We start from the raw sequence: 14,965 nt of genomic DNA, 5'->3' as shown, positions 1-14,965 counted from the left end.
CTGGAACCCACGGTACAAGAAGAAAAGGAAAAACAAAGACACTAGAGACACTTCTCTTCTGGTGACAATTGCTACTAAATTGGCACGTGTTTCAGAGAGGTTAACCCCCTCCAGTCACCGGCTCCTTTTCTATGCGTTGAATGTTGAATGACGTGAAGGGCGGCGACTGTTGAGAAACAGTCCATGACTTTCGATTTATGGGAGGCTTGATTAACCGCTTAACACGTTCGATACCAACGCTTACTGTTTCGGCGACGGTCTCTTCAATTATAATATTCTCTTCAATACAATAAATCTTCTAAATAAAATATTACAGACATGAAACTGAAACGAGACATTGAGTTCCTAAATATAATGACGTAGTTTATAATTTCTAATGACAATATCCATAAGATTAATTTAATTTTCATCATGTAATATATGGACTACGGCCGTCACTAATATGTGACGCTGGTAACGAACGTGTTAATGTACTGCTCCGTGACATTCACGGGCACGACGGATTGATAAAGGACAATAAGCTCGTTAATTTATCTAAATTCGGCACCGCGTTTTATTTTTTCTGTGTAGGAAGGAAGCTTCCATCATGAGGAATTGACACTATATTTACGGAATAAGTCAATTTAACTCGTATTGAATTTGATAAGCATTATTTGATAAATGATTGGGTAATTGTCTATTTAGAATTTCCAAAATCTACATGATCGAATATCAATTTGTCTAAGAATGATAGAAAAAACTGTACAATAAATGTCCGTAAATCTAGTGTTAAATGGCAACAAGTTGATATTGATAATCAAATGGAAACATGAGTAATGGTTGACTTGAGGTTTGTATAGAACGTTGCGCAACAAGAAAATTTGTCCATTAAGGGGTTAAACGGATAACGTCTGCGATCTGGGTGGATGTATAGATGTTTTGAAGAATTCGGGTCTGGCTTTGTTGATCGTAAAGAGTGAGACTGTTGTAGAAAGGTGTTTTGTCAGAAATGAATCGTTTGTGTTCGAGAGGTGATCGACTGTTGGTATTAAGAGTTTCGTTACTTGATTGGTGTATTATTTCTATTTAATATGATAAAAAGTGTAATTAATGTTTCTTTGGGACATGATGAGAATACGTAGCGAAAAAAATTTCGATTTTTATGGTTTGGAACAAGAACTATCTTTTACTGGTTTTTATGAAATTATGAACATTTAAACATGTTCATGTGTTATTAAACGTGTTCCAACGATGATCCATGTCAAAGAGAGCAACGATGTAAATGTTGTCTTTGTTTAAAAAATAAAACACTTCCTTAAGACAATAAATGCTATCAGTGATCCTTAAATACAACGTTCGGTCTTAACTATCTTAAGTGAACAATGTTGAACTCAGAGGGACATTAAGTGAACATTGAAGATTACTGCCTTAAGAAACTATTTCACTTTTTCAACTGAAAACAATTTGCTGTGTACTAACTTTTACCTCAGACCGTTGGTTTCCAAAATAAATTAAATAGAATAACAACAATTTCATATGATACAACTTAACATACCACCTGTAACAAGATTAATTAAATGTCGCCGAAATTTGAGCCTCACAAAGTAACTCTCTTAGTACCTTGTGACATTTTTGATGTACCATTTCAAAATTCCCGGGAAAGTAAGCATGTTTGAAGATATTCATTAAAATTAACAGGTGTCTTTCAAAAGTTGGCTGACTACTAATAAACTAAAACTGCCTACGGACAAGAGGAATTGAACGCAAACAAAATACAAACGATAAATTTGATTGATGAAGAGATGTAACAATTTTATAAGATTTCGTATTCGCGGTTTTCTTTTATTTACGGAGTTTGTCATGTTTAAATTTCAATTATAATTATTAGTCTGTAAATATTTAAGCATCTCGAAGGTCACATACGACTTACGGACTGATTGCACTGGATTAGCTCCTTTGGACTTGACTTTTTTACAAAATTATTTTCACTTGCATAACAACAAAAGTCATTCAACGCACTACCAGTAATAACACGTATTTCAAATAAAATGATGGTGATAGACTACTTCTGATAGAAATGGCGACTAAGCAATGATATATTTGTATCAGAAGTAGTCTATTACCGTCAATTTATTTGAAATACTTGTTATTACTGATAGTGCGCTGAATTATATGTTGTATAGACTAATACAGTTCAGATATTTAAGTAAAACAGTGTATATGATAATATTCATCACTTCTAAATATTAACGTGTTTACTTTGAAGTTTAGTTTAAAAAATCTCTCGTTTTGCGCGTAAAACGAAGTGTATATTCGTCAAACGCACAACAAATGCAACTAGGGTATATTTTAAAGAAAAAACAAAGCAGAACTATATGTTTATTTAAACTTTAAGATGATATATATAGACGTTAAATTGACGATCTAATATTTCCCTTGTCTCCGAGCAATTTCAACTTACAGGTAGTCGAAAACCTTCTACAAGAAATATATCACACTCGCAAAGTCCTAGAATCTGATATTTCGATACACAGGTACTAAGAGGTTAAAAAGTCAATCATTGAGAACTTACCAGCTTTCGTGGCGAACGAAACATCTTTGGGATGATTGGTCTTGATGGCGTTCATCCGTCGATTCTGTGGCCTCTGGCCTCCGGGGCAGCCAACTCCTTGCGTCGCGCCGAGGCCGGACGATAAACCGACCCCGCCATGTTCACCCGGGCCACCCGGCGGCATTTGGGATAGCGGGCATCCGGATGAACCCGCGGTTCCTGGTCCACCGGCCATGCTCGGCGCGCCGGTTGGCCTCACTCTCGTCGGCTCGACCGGTAGTACGCGGCGTCTTTTCTTCGGTAGCTTGGCTCGCGCCTGCGTGTGACTGTAATACATCGCAAAGTTGCTGACGATCACGGGCACCGGCAGGGCGATCGTGAGTACACCGGCCAGGGCGCATAGCGCGCCGATGAACATCCCGATGTAGGTTTTCGGCACCATGTCCCCGTAACCGACGGTGGTCATCGTGACCAAGGCCCACCACAGTCCTAGCGGTATGCTCTTGAAGTCGTTCTTCGGGTTGTACTGCGTGCGTTCAGCGTAGTAGACCAGGCTGGCGAAGATCACGATTCCAAGGACCAGAAAGAAGACCAAGAGAGTTAGCTCCTTCGCCGAGGCGCGGAACGTTTGTATCAGGATCTTTAGGCCAGACGAGTGGCGGGTCAGCTTGAACAGTCTCATGATACGTATGATGCTCAAGAACTCGAGGATGTCCGCGTTCTCCAGGTGGGAGGCGAACCGTTGGAGCGCCAGATCGAGATAGAAGCTCAGCGTTGCCACCATGTCGATCAGGTTCACCCAGCTCTTGATGAAGACGCACCGGTTTGGGCTCGCAGTAATGCGTATTAGGAACTCGATAGTAAACCAGGCGTTGCACATGCACTCGATGTAGAAAAAGAAGTCGTGAGCGTTCGTGTGCGTTTTGTCCACTGCCCAGGAAGTCGTGTTGCCTGTGTTCACCGTCCGGTTCACGATTACTGGCACTCGCATGTCCGGATGCGTCTTCAGGCAGAAAGAGACGATCGAGATGCAGATGAAGAGGACTGAGATTATGCTGATTACCTGCGGAGCACCGTGGGAATTCGATTACGAGCATGGAATGGCTGAGTAACGCGTTGTTACTCTTCCCGTGATTGCTGTTTGTCATTTAGCGGTGATTCGGAATAGGCACGCGTGCAATTTATGCGACTGTTCCGTGCGTTTCATGGTAGCGGGGAGATTGTTTCGAGTGAATTGCAGTTTTCGATTGAATTGCTGGTTTTAATGTGTACTTGCCAGTTTGCATTTTAATTGTCACGGTTGAGTGTAGTACATTCTGAATAGTAATTTGGATGGGAATGTTTGTGTGAAAAGGATTTTCTTAAAAGTAATTTAGGTACTTTAAAGTTAACGTTTAGTTTGTGCCTTGTATTTTTGTGAGAATAAGTGTTGGTCAAGTATGAGTGACGACAGGTAGAAATAATTTGTTGCTTTCTAAGCAATATTATTGTTGATTCCGATACTGTATTAGTATTTTGTATTAATATATGTAACGTTTCAAAATTTTCTACAGAAAAATTATCGACTGTTCTTGTTAAATATTAATCTATTGTTCTTAAGTTTTGTAAATATACAAGATTTAATTACAGTGTTTTGTATTAATGATAGATAGAAGAACACAATTTGTATTGTTCTTAGTATACACTCTATGACTTTAAATCCATTGAGTAAAAATCAACGTTAAATAATTACACTTCGATATTATCAAAGTAATAACATTCGAACGAGAAACTTTTAATTACAAAAAATTTATTCTAAAAATGAGTGAATATTTTCAAATTTTTGTTAATATTTATTCTAATATTCCAAGAAATAATACATTTAATATCAAATATTAAAGAAAGTATCCCATCCAGTCTGTTCTAAAATTCAAATAAGCACAAGAAATTGAAAAGATATAGGATAGCATTTACATTGGACGAAGTTACCTCTCAAGTGTGTCACATCATTCGAAGGCCTCCAACTTCGCAGATTTGATAAATCTTTTGATTGAATTTCACGCAAAAATTAAAATTTAATTCCCTTCGACTCGTTAAGGAAGATTTCTTTAAAGATTATTTTAATCGAAAAGCGAGATGGCGCTTCATTGTGTGCAGCAGGTTGCCAGCGAAGTTATAGAAGATCGGAGCGAGTTACAAGATCTCTGCGAAAGTCATGCTGTACTATAAAACTGAAATTGTCAGGAGCATTGTCGACGCAAGAGTAACGTCGACACTTTACTAGACTCGAAAGGAAATTCTATTACGGTGGGGTTTACTGCGGTTCGTTCTTTGCAATAACATTAAAAGTTACGTGTAGCGACGTGATCTCCACCGTTCTTATCTCTGAGAATTGATTTTCTTCGAAAACCGGGTTTGGACACTCATATAGTGTCCGCTCAGCTGAACTTACACGTCAGGCAGAAATTAAATTTTAAGTGGTACTATACTAATGACTTGGAATAATGGTCTATTAGGTTGCTGCGTAAATTCTGTCCATTTCAATGTATCACCTATAAATTCGATTTTTGAAAACATTTTATATTCATTTCGAGAAAATATTCCCATCTCTGCGACAGTAGGATTCCTTTTTCTTTTATAAAAATCTTCAGATTTATTGTTAAAAAATAATTTTATTGTGCTTTTTACTTCGTTGAAATTAAAAAAATTTTTTCCATTTACATTGTTTTAAAATTTAAACGATTTTCTTTCATTTACATTCTTTTGAAATTTAAACAGTTTTCTCCTTTCACATTGTGTGGAATAAGTTCCGATTTTAATTTCGATATTCTCTTTGCCATTGACACGTGTGGTTTTGTCTTATTCCGGAGATGGCTTAAAACAGTCGAATTGAAAATTTCAAGTTTGAAAATTAACTAGAATATACTATGTTAGTTTATAGCTGTTTATATTAACTCCTTGCCCTATAATGTCTTTCAGAATTGTGCTTTAACTTTAATAATTTATTTGAAATGGAAAGTATTTGGTACTTATCTATTCGTCACATTTACTTCAGACGTTAACGATTGATAGTAGAACAGAAATATTTAATTTACAATTATAGTAATTATAGTAATTCAATATTTTTAAATCACCGGTGATCTCCATAGCATTCAACGTATTAAATAAATTGAAATGGCATCAAAATATGTTGTCGTCTCAATCCAGTGAGAATCATGAGATCTTTCTGTGCTAACTAATGCTTAATGAAGATTCCCCTGTTCTATCACGGTGTACAGTTCGTTGGATATCAGAGTGGTACACTTGGAGCTACTATCGAGAGTAACTTTTTCATTGAGTATAAACTTGTTTGCAAGGAAGTTGTGTCGTTTCAACAAGCATGCACACGTACGACAGTTCGAACAGTTTGATCCACTTCTTTGTCGCAATCAGCGGACTGATAACAAATGAAAAGTTGCTTCTGCAATGGAAGCTTTAAAACAGACTTACTCTGCCGAGTGTATAATCCAGGATTAGAATTTCTCAAACAAAAGAAGTTGCACAGGTTCTTGAATAAAATGTGACAATAGATTTTTCATTTTTAGTTATTCGTTCAGGTGTACGAATTGTGATAATTGGTTTTTTACATTCGTACAGTTTTGACAATTATTTTGTCCTCATCTTGTATATACTAGAAGTCTGGATCAGTAAAGATTAGGCGCAGTGAAGCGTTATTTAAACAATTCTCTTGGTTTTAGATATGTATGATATATTCTTATAATTAATCAATATATACGTATCCTAAAGTTTTCAATAAATAAATTTTTGTACCCGTTTATAAGTTACTTAATAACAAGAATATTAATTTGTTCTATTTTCTGTTCATCAATGATATCTGTGACAGTCAACGTGTTAACACATTATTTATCGACTGTCAATTAAGAGGATATATAAGATCAGTCAATTTATGCTTGCACTCTTTCGTATACTAGAGTTTTTGACTGTCTTAGAAATAAGTAAATCAAATAAAAACTTAGGACAACATTTATTTTTTTGGATTTTTAGTACTTATCAATAATACCCGCTACTGTTAATAGGAAGTTATTAACTCAATGTTAATACGAACCTTTGCTGCGGAAGAGGAGTAGGGTTCATCGAACAGCGACCACATTTGAGGTTTGAGCTTCTGCCACCAGGTGAGCGTGCCCTCGTAATATGCCTCCTCGAAGCCGAACTTCCTCGCCAGCTCCTCATCGGTCGGCTTCTCGGTATCAAGGTCCAACCTGTCGAGGACTGTCAGCGTTTCCTGCGTGTCCCGATGCTAGAAGAGCGGGTCGGGGTGAAAGAGAGGGGGATGCAACAACGATCGTTATTCGTACCTGCGAAATATCTCTCGCTCTCTTCAAGGTGCGTTTATTGTTTTGTTTTTTCGTTTCTTTCATTTCATTCTTTCTTTAGTTTGTGCTTTAGTTGGGACAAATAAAGCGCGTGCAAAGCGTAAATACGTGAATCTCCACACATGGAACAAAGAAAAACAAATACATTAGGTCCTCCCATAAGTTCGTCTTATTTTTCTACTATACAAAATAATATTCCATTAAATGTACACTATTCATAACTTTATCAACATAACCTGTCGCTGTCTACTGATTAAACTGAAGCACATCAAACTCGTATGACTCTGTGATTGCGACGCGTAACGCGAAATGTAGTAACACTAAAACTACAAACAATCAAATTGACTTCTTATAATTTTCCTATAGAACCTCTAAAAATCTATTGGAGATTTTGTACTTATTTACAATTGTGTTGCATATTGCTGAATCAATTTCTTTGACAGTTTTCCAAAGAATCGTGTTAGCTTTTTAATGTTTGTAAAAAGAAGAAGTCAGGAATAGGCTATTTTGACTTGCTTGGTAGTTTTAGTGTTAACACATCGCGGTGAGAACTTATGGGATGATCTAATAGATCATTCCGTCTTGGCTACGAACTAAATCTAAACCGCCGGTTTCGAAAGTCACGGGATTATTGGATATCGGAGCCTTTGGTCGGTTCTCCTTCAGTTTTATGCGTTTTATGGCGGACGAGGGTTGCTGGGAACCGCCGTGGCTCCGATGTACCCCACGTGGCGCATTTGTTACGGTTGGCACGTGGAGCTGGTTGATTTCTTCGGCAAATGGTACTGCGGTGACTTCTTCCGAGTAACGAGCGCACTTTCGTACAGCTTCGGATACACCAGAACGGTTTGGTTTATTTTATTCTGGGGAACTCTCGGCCAATTTTACGCGATCCCATGAATCATTGCATTACCGTGCAAGGTGTTTCGTTACTGGTCCTGGCTTGGGATAACCGCTTAACGCTTTGATTTACGGTGTTTATCGAACTGTGATTTATTTTGCAGTCAATTAAACTGTATATTTGTATGGATTTATGAGAAATTTGAGGGTGCAAATTTGTACACAATGCATATAAGGTAAAAGCATTAGTAGTTGACTAGTTAAGAAAAATGTTCTGCGTGAACAATGGTAAGCGATTGTTTCTTTATTAAATAGAGAGTCTCTATGCATGAAAATACGGTTTGGACTTCTTACATTATGTAACAGAGCAAAGTTTGATGAAATAGTTGTTTTATCCAGATTTGATAGACATTTTTGGAAATGTAATACTTGCGTGAAAAGTTGACCATCCTTGAAAGGAGAAAACTAGTACATGAGTGGTCGACTACTAATTAATATTGAGCATATATTAGTAGTCGATCACTAATAGTAAAACCAAAGACACTAAAGGTGATTATTTTAATATTGTTTGTTTGCAATGATTATGAGAAATTACAAATAAAAGGTTAAATACAAGTGAGGAGAAGTTAATATTGGAATTGCAATACAGAGGCATACAATCAACGTCAATGAAATAAATCGTTAGTTTTTACGATAAACAATTTTATTCAGGTAAAAGTGTTTCGGAGTTTGGTTGGTAGGTGCTGCAGCATATCTATCGCGGCTTTATCGAATGATTAACCACCCTAAGTGGTTAATCTCAGATAGTTACAAGTTTAACAATACAAAAACACAATAAGTAAGTTTATGTATATTCAATGAAATGTTTCTTTCGATATAAAATTATATTTAAAACTTTAATTTTGAAAACAATTTTAAAAATAATCGAGTATGTAAATTCATCCTTTATCATTCAAATAATCCTTGGTTTGACATTTATTGCATTTTATTTTGTCATTAAATATACGCTATTTTTCGGCTATATTTCATTGTGCACAAGATTTGTTATCTGTAACTGCCGATATTTTCGATCACTTGCTGCACTTTCATTAATAAAAACTGTCCGATTGTAAATATTTTTTTATGCTTCGTAATTCAATAAACAATTCCAAAAGGTTTTTGAGCGGCGAATATGAATTTGCAAATCGTTTGTGCTCTGTAATTAATTTAATCGACGTTTACAATTGTGATAAACATAAATCTATCATAAAATTCTAATACAAAGAATGAACATAAAACAATCCTCTAGACTCTTTGATTGAAGGTAACTTTTTCAATGTAATTAAATAGATTATATATTTCCAAAAGATAGAATTCTCGATAATGTATTAACATCAAAATCATTTCACTAACTATTTTCGCCGGTAAAGAATCACCTTGCCTTCCTCAATTCAGAAAACGCAATTAATTTCGTGGAAATTTAATTAAGTTCTCCCCTGAAATTACTCCCTTTGGAGGAATTTCTTCGAAATACCTATTAAACGAATATGTTTTTGCCTCATCCTCTTCAAATATTGTTTTAAGGCAATTACATTTGATATTAAGATTAATGAAATTTCGAATATTATGGGAACGAGTCCAATAAGTAAATTCGTCTTTGTTTTTTTGGCAAAGAAGTCTCCGCAGATCATCAATACTTTTTCCTCGATAAAAATTGCACCTAATTAAATTACTTCGAAACCAGCATCAACATTGCAGGCAATACTTACGTTTCGCTCTTACATTTGAATTTTTTGCTTTTCATTTATTTCGAAAATTAATTTAATTCAAATATATAACGTGATTTTCTAATAATATACAGGAAATATTCAAACATAGACTCTTGTCATTTCAATCAATTAAGTACTATTAGATAATAACATCCGTTCAGGTGAATGTGTAATGAACTTAAAAATATTCAAGTAGGAATACTTTCTAATTTTAAGAATTTAATTCTGATTCATTGCAAACGTACATAACTTTGGCCAACATGAAGTACTTAACCCTTTGTCCTACAATATCGTGTCAGGCTCGTGTCGAAGGTTTCAAATAAAATTTAACAAATACAAGTGTCACTTAATCCTGTCTAATCTAAATCAAATATTACTTTTCTATTAATAATTGTGTTACTTCTAGAGTTTCATTTGGATTTTTTTCTTTTTCTAATGAATTATGAATAATAAAGTAGCTCTGTCGTTGTGATAGAAATCATAGTGCAAAGGGCTAATTTAAAGCCACCATTATTTCACTCTTTTATGAAACTAATAAAATCAAAAGACCGATCATATTTCTGTTACAACCTAATATTTCAATCTTTGGTATACACATATACGTATGGTCACAAAAAATTCAAATATAAAGGCAAAGGATTTTTGTGTATTAACTAATTTGCGTTTGATATGACTACAACGGAGCGTGGGATCTCATCGATGTTACGAATTCAATCAGTTACATTCGTAAACATGGAAATAAGCTGTTCACTGTGTATATACCACGATGATCAAAGCTTTTCGAATCCTCGTGTGGTTATGGGCAAAAGGATACACGAGAACGTAAAGTACACTCTCATTAAATGAAAGCAATTATCCACGGCTATGTACATTCACGTATTATGCGACGAACATGTTAGCATGTTCGATGGTCTTCCACGAAAATGGCGATCATTTTTCACCTGGCGTGCGATACGTTCGCTCGGCGATCCTGTTATTGGCAATAAATAAATTACTGTCGAAATTAATTCCAATTCCAAACACAGGGGCTTCGGACAGGGTATCGGAGTGCACGTGGCGCATTTGAGCGCATCATTGAATCAACTGTTCCAATAGATATTCTCACCTTCGTCTCACGATGAAACCTAATTACTAGAAAATTTGTTTCCGCTCTTTAGTCATGTCAATTTTCATGGATTTTAACGAACATTCGTAATTCTTTTATCATTATCATCGTCTTTTGTTTTTTTTCAATGAGCAACGATTTTAGTTATTTCTGTGAAATCAATTCTGTTGTAGTTCCCTTGCTAACTCTTTTTATTTTCTGCTTTGATTTTTCATTGTTTCGAGTTATGTAAATATCTCAAAGGATTTTAAGATATTTATTATAGGACTTAATTTAATGTACAAATAATATGGATGAAGGCCAATTCTTCGTATCATTTTGTAATCAACATTTAAAATCGTTGTGAATTTATAAAGAAATAAGATGGGTGGTCCATATTGACGACGGAAAGTTAATAATCGCAGTCCTGGTGCGACTGTTGACACGAAAGTAAATTGGAAATGTAGAATAAAATGTTTTTATTCAACTTTTGTTTCCGAGATAATCGAATTTAGATATTCGTTGGTTTTCATCAGATTTTGCTGGGAAGTACTTTTTATAAAAACTATTAAGATCATTTTTATCGAATATTATTCATGTTGATGGAATAAAAACAATTCTTAAAATTCGATAGGACTTTGTGCTTTTGCAATAAACCCTTCTTTTTTAAAGAGTTTATCTATTATTAATAGATTTAAAACTTTAGTTTTACTTCTGTGATGAATAATACATTCGATTTCAATATTTTTTTTGCAACGTATTACTTGTCCCTCATTTTTCATTTTTTGTACATAAATAATAATATATCGTATAAATTAACACACCAACGCGATTAAAGTCGAATGAGCATTTGAACGTAATGAATTTAAACATGTTATAATTTATATTGATACGCATGCTTCGTTACAATTACACGCAAAAGCCTTTATTAATTAAATAAATGTGAAATCAATGAAGGGTGAAGTTGAAAGTTAATATTCCCGTCGTTTCTGGTTAACAGGCTAAATCCCGCATTATATAGAACACAAAGCAGATTCAATTTAGGCAGGATATTGAATTTCCCTTGCGACTAATTCGATGAGTTTTAAAATTGTAAAATTACAAGCGAAGTATCGTAAAACCATTAAAACATAGTTACGCCAGCGCGTTAACCTAACGAGAATATTTCATAATTTCAGTGTCCGTTATTGAAATATCATATAAGAACTTTTAAACAAAGTAGGTGTTTTTCATCTGACAATTATAAACTGTTTGTAGGTCACGTTAAACTTCCAGTGGTTTGTATACATTGTTCAACAACTTTTTAGGCAGTGTTACGTGTGCTAATTCCATAATCTGTTTTTGGACAATGATTATACATGCTCGTGAAATTCCTTTAAATACCATTTTTTATACACTTTTCACAATTGATAAAAAATTGTTACTTTAAAAAGAAGCGATACCCTTTGAATAGTTTATATTTCATAAATAAAGTTTTTGTTATAGAAATGATTTCGTGTTAGTACGAGATGATTACTTTATCAATCAATTTTTACGATTTTTTTAGGCAACTTTGTTATTTTTTTAGGTGATCTATAAGTTACTGTTTACAATAACCAACAAGTTTTATTTTTTAACAGTTTTTCGTCTTCCTGTTGCGACGGTTCTTGTTCAAGCAAAAATTATTCAGCTGATTTTTCAAATATTATATCTGGAACAGTTTGCAATATTTTTTATTAATCTTTTTCCACCTACGTATCAGTAATTAACGTATAAATTTCCAGGAAAACGTATCGCGTTGCCTCCATTTTAAACATTTATCAAACAATATTTGCTTAAAATATTAACAACTGCATATTGATAATTCCATCCAATTTGAATGATGCAAATACACGGGTATTTAACTTTCATCAACGACACTTAATTACAGTTAATTAAAAAATCATCGTAACCCACTTTACTTTACACTATTGAATTTCTTCCGTTTATATATTTTATATTTTATACCTTGCATTCCTTTTATATACACGTCGAATAAGACAAAATGTACATTGCGACTGGCAATGTTAATTATTAGACCGCAGATTATGCATTTGTGGGATATTTGAAAATGCATAATTCCACCAAATGCGTACAATATAAAAAACTATATAAAATATGCAAACTGTAGTGTTTATTGGTGTATATTTTAAGAAAAAATTACTTTTTATTGTAATTCTATTTTTCTAATTATACCCTCAAATATTTGAATTTGCATAAAGATCCGCAGTCTACTAATTATATTCGTCGAGGGTTCATTACGCTCGTAAGAATGACAGCAATTTCGGATGAAGCGCTTAAAACAACGAGCATTACGGAAACGCGCGATTCCACGAATAATTTCGGGACTGTATCATACTTTGAACCTAATTGGACGCCGATTGACAATTTGAATAATGTACAATGTACCGGAGTCTCGCGGAATGTTATGCTGCGATTGCAGCGGATCGCATTTGAATATTACCGGGAGCTTGTCGTTACTGGATTTTGGCGAATGCGATATATCAGAACCGGAAACCATGAAGTGCATACACGACCTCGATTAGAACGCGATGCAGTAGACACGACCGCGACCGTTGATTGTTTTGGAACCTCATCGGACCAATGAGAATTCCTATGAACGAGAATTGTCCAGGAGTCGTTCAAGTGTAGATCTCATTGAAACTATTTCATATTTGATCATCGTTCAATCAGGCGGTCTAGTTCGTCACTGAAAGTGTATGTCACGTGGGATGATATTTGTATCAGTATGTAATAATGCTGGGAGATCACTTGGAGGAATTTGGATGATTGATCAGTTTTCATTTGTTTGGAAAAGTTTTGACACTAGAACAACCATTTGGGTCAAAATGACCAGTTCTTGGTTTCTTCTTTTACAATTGGTGGAAAGATGTAGATACTTCTTTGAGAAATGATTGAAGTATTGCTAGGAGATTATTTGATGGGTAGGCTGAGGAATTCGACTCAATGACCAGTTTTCAGTTTCACCTAATGTTCTGTTGGTTTTGTTTCCTAATTACCAATATCTTTGATCACTAATTTACTATTCGTTAATACAATTATACGTAATCAATCAAAACTATAAAATTGTAAACTGGAAAGACACCTTTTGCCTTTTTGTCTTACCGCTAGACATCAAGTCATCTATCAACTATACTCCTAGGAGATCATTTGATGGTTAAGACTAGGAATTCAGCTGATCGATCAGTTTTCAGTTTTTCTTGCCCAATTTTCTGTTGGCTTTTATTTTGAATTTCTGATATTTTCATTAATTTACCATTCGACGATACAGTTACATAGAACAAATCAAAACTATAACACTGTAAACTGTAAACTAGAAAGATGAGAAAGTATTGTAACTATTGTTAATTACAATAATTTGTAAAAAGAATCGTATCATTAAATATTGCTTATTCTAATAAATTCTCCTTCGCTTACAATATTTGCTGGGTATCTACAAAAAGTTCCAGGAATTTTTATTTATTTTGAAAAACATATGGGTGGTTCATGCAGTTATTTTGCTATAACTCAGTTATCGTTTCAGCTATTGAAAAATGTCGAAGCAGAAAAATGAACAGTTTAAAGAGTGATGTATTCACGTTTTTGTCAGAAGAGCAATGATGCAAATAGAAAAAGTATCGTTTGTCTTTCGAAATATATTGTTATACTGTTATATTTCGATAAAATATTGTTCATATTTGCCTTCCTATTTTTATAATTATTACTTAACTATTAAATAGATCTATGATACATATATGATACATACATCCGTAATAGATCTATAAGACAACTTGAGTCAGATTCATTTGAAATATGGAACTACTAGGATAGTATCTTGTAGACTGAATTTACTATTCAACTGAGAAAGATATATTTGAACAAGACAATTAGTGTGATGAGCCATTTCAAGGTTTAATATAGTACTGTCTTATAAGTGAGCATATCCGACATAATCATCGAGATGCATAACAATTTTCATAATCCGACTATACCCGTTATTCCCTCCATGAATTGGGTCTGCTTATAACGCACATATACGACATCACAGCTCGAGGTGTTAAAAGTTATAGTCCAACAAGAATACATTACTATTTTCCATTAACTTCACTGCGTTTTTCAGATCTTTTATACATATTATATAATATATTTCCTTATTTTCATTGCATTTGTTTAAAAAAATTTGTTTTACCATTTCCATATTGTATATCTTTACAATACGTATTGGTAAAAACTAATCGATGTGCAATTATGTATTTTTATTCTGGATTCATTAAAGAGGCTTTTGAATGTGAGAACAATACAAGAAATTCGTTTATAGCGTTTCTATTTCTTTAATAATACTTTTTAATAATAGTAATAATAATTTAATAATATATTTGTATTACCTGCC

The 14,965-nt window shown here is 34.1% G+C and overlaps 1 protein-coding gene across 1 annotated transcript in view; it reads right to left on the bottom strand.

Moving 5' to 3' along the window:
• The window catches only part of LOC116428575 (potassium voltage-gated channel protein Shaw), a 94,084-nt gene that overhangs the window by 29,812 nt on the left and 49,307 nt on the right, over window positions 1–14,965 (bottom strand). Inside the window, exons 3-4 of the mRNA XM_076374428.1 lie at window positions 6,615–6,809; window positions 2,552–3,593 (exon numbers count right to left, since the gene is read on the bottom strand). Coding sequence (XP_076230543.1) covers window positions 2,552–3,593; window positions 6,615–6,809 — 1,237 coding nt within the window. The remainder of the gene's footprint in view (window positions 1–2,551; window positions 3,594–6,614; window positions 6,810–14,965) is intronic.

The sequence above is a fragment of the Nomia melanderi genome, chromosome 1 (assembly GCF_051020985.1).
Source record: "Nomia melanderi isolate GNS246 chromosome 1, iyNomMela1, whole genome shotgun sequence".
Lineage (NCBI taxonomy): Eukaryota > Metazoa > Arthropoda > Insecta > Hymenoptera > Halictidae > Nomia > Nomia melanderi.
The sequence above is the reverse complement of the archived record's forward strand: the minus strand, read 5'-3'. Positions and strand labels throughout refer to the sequence as shown.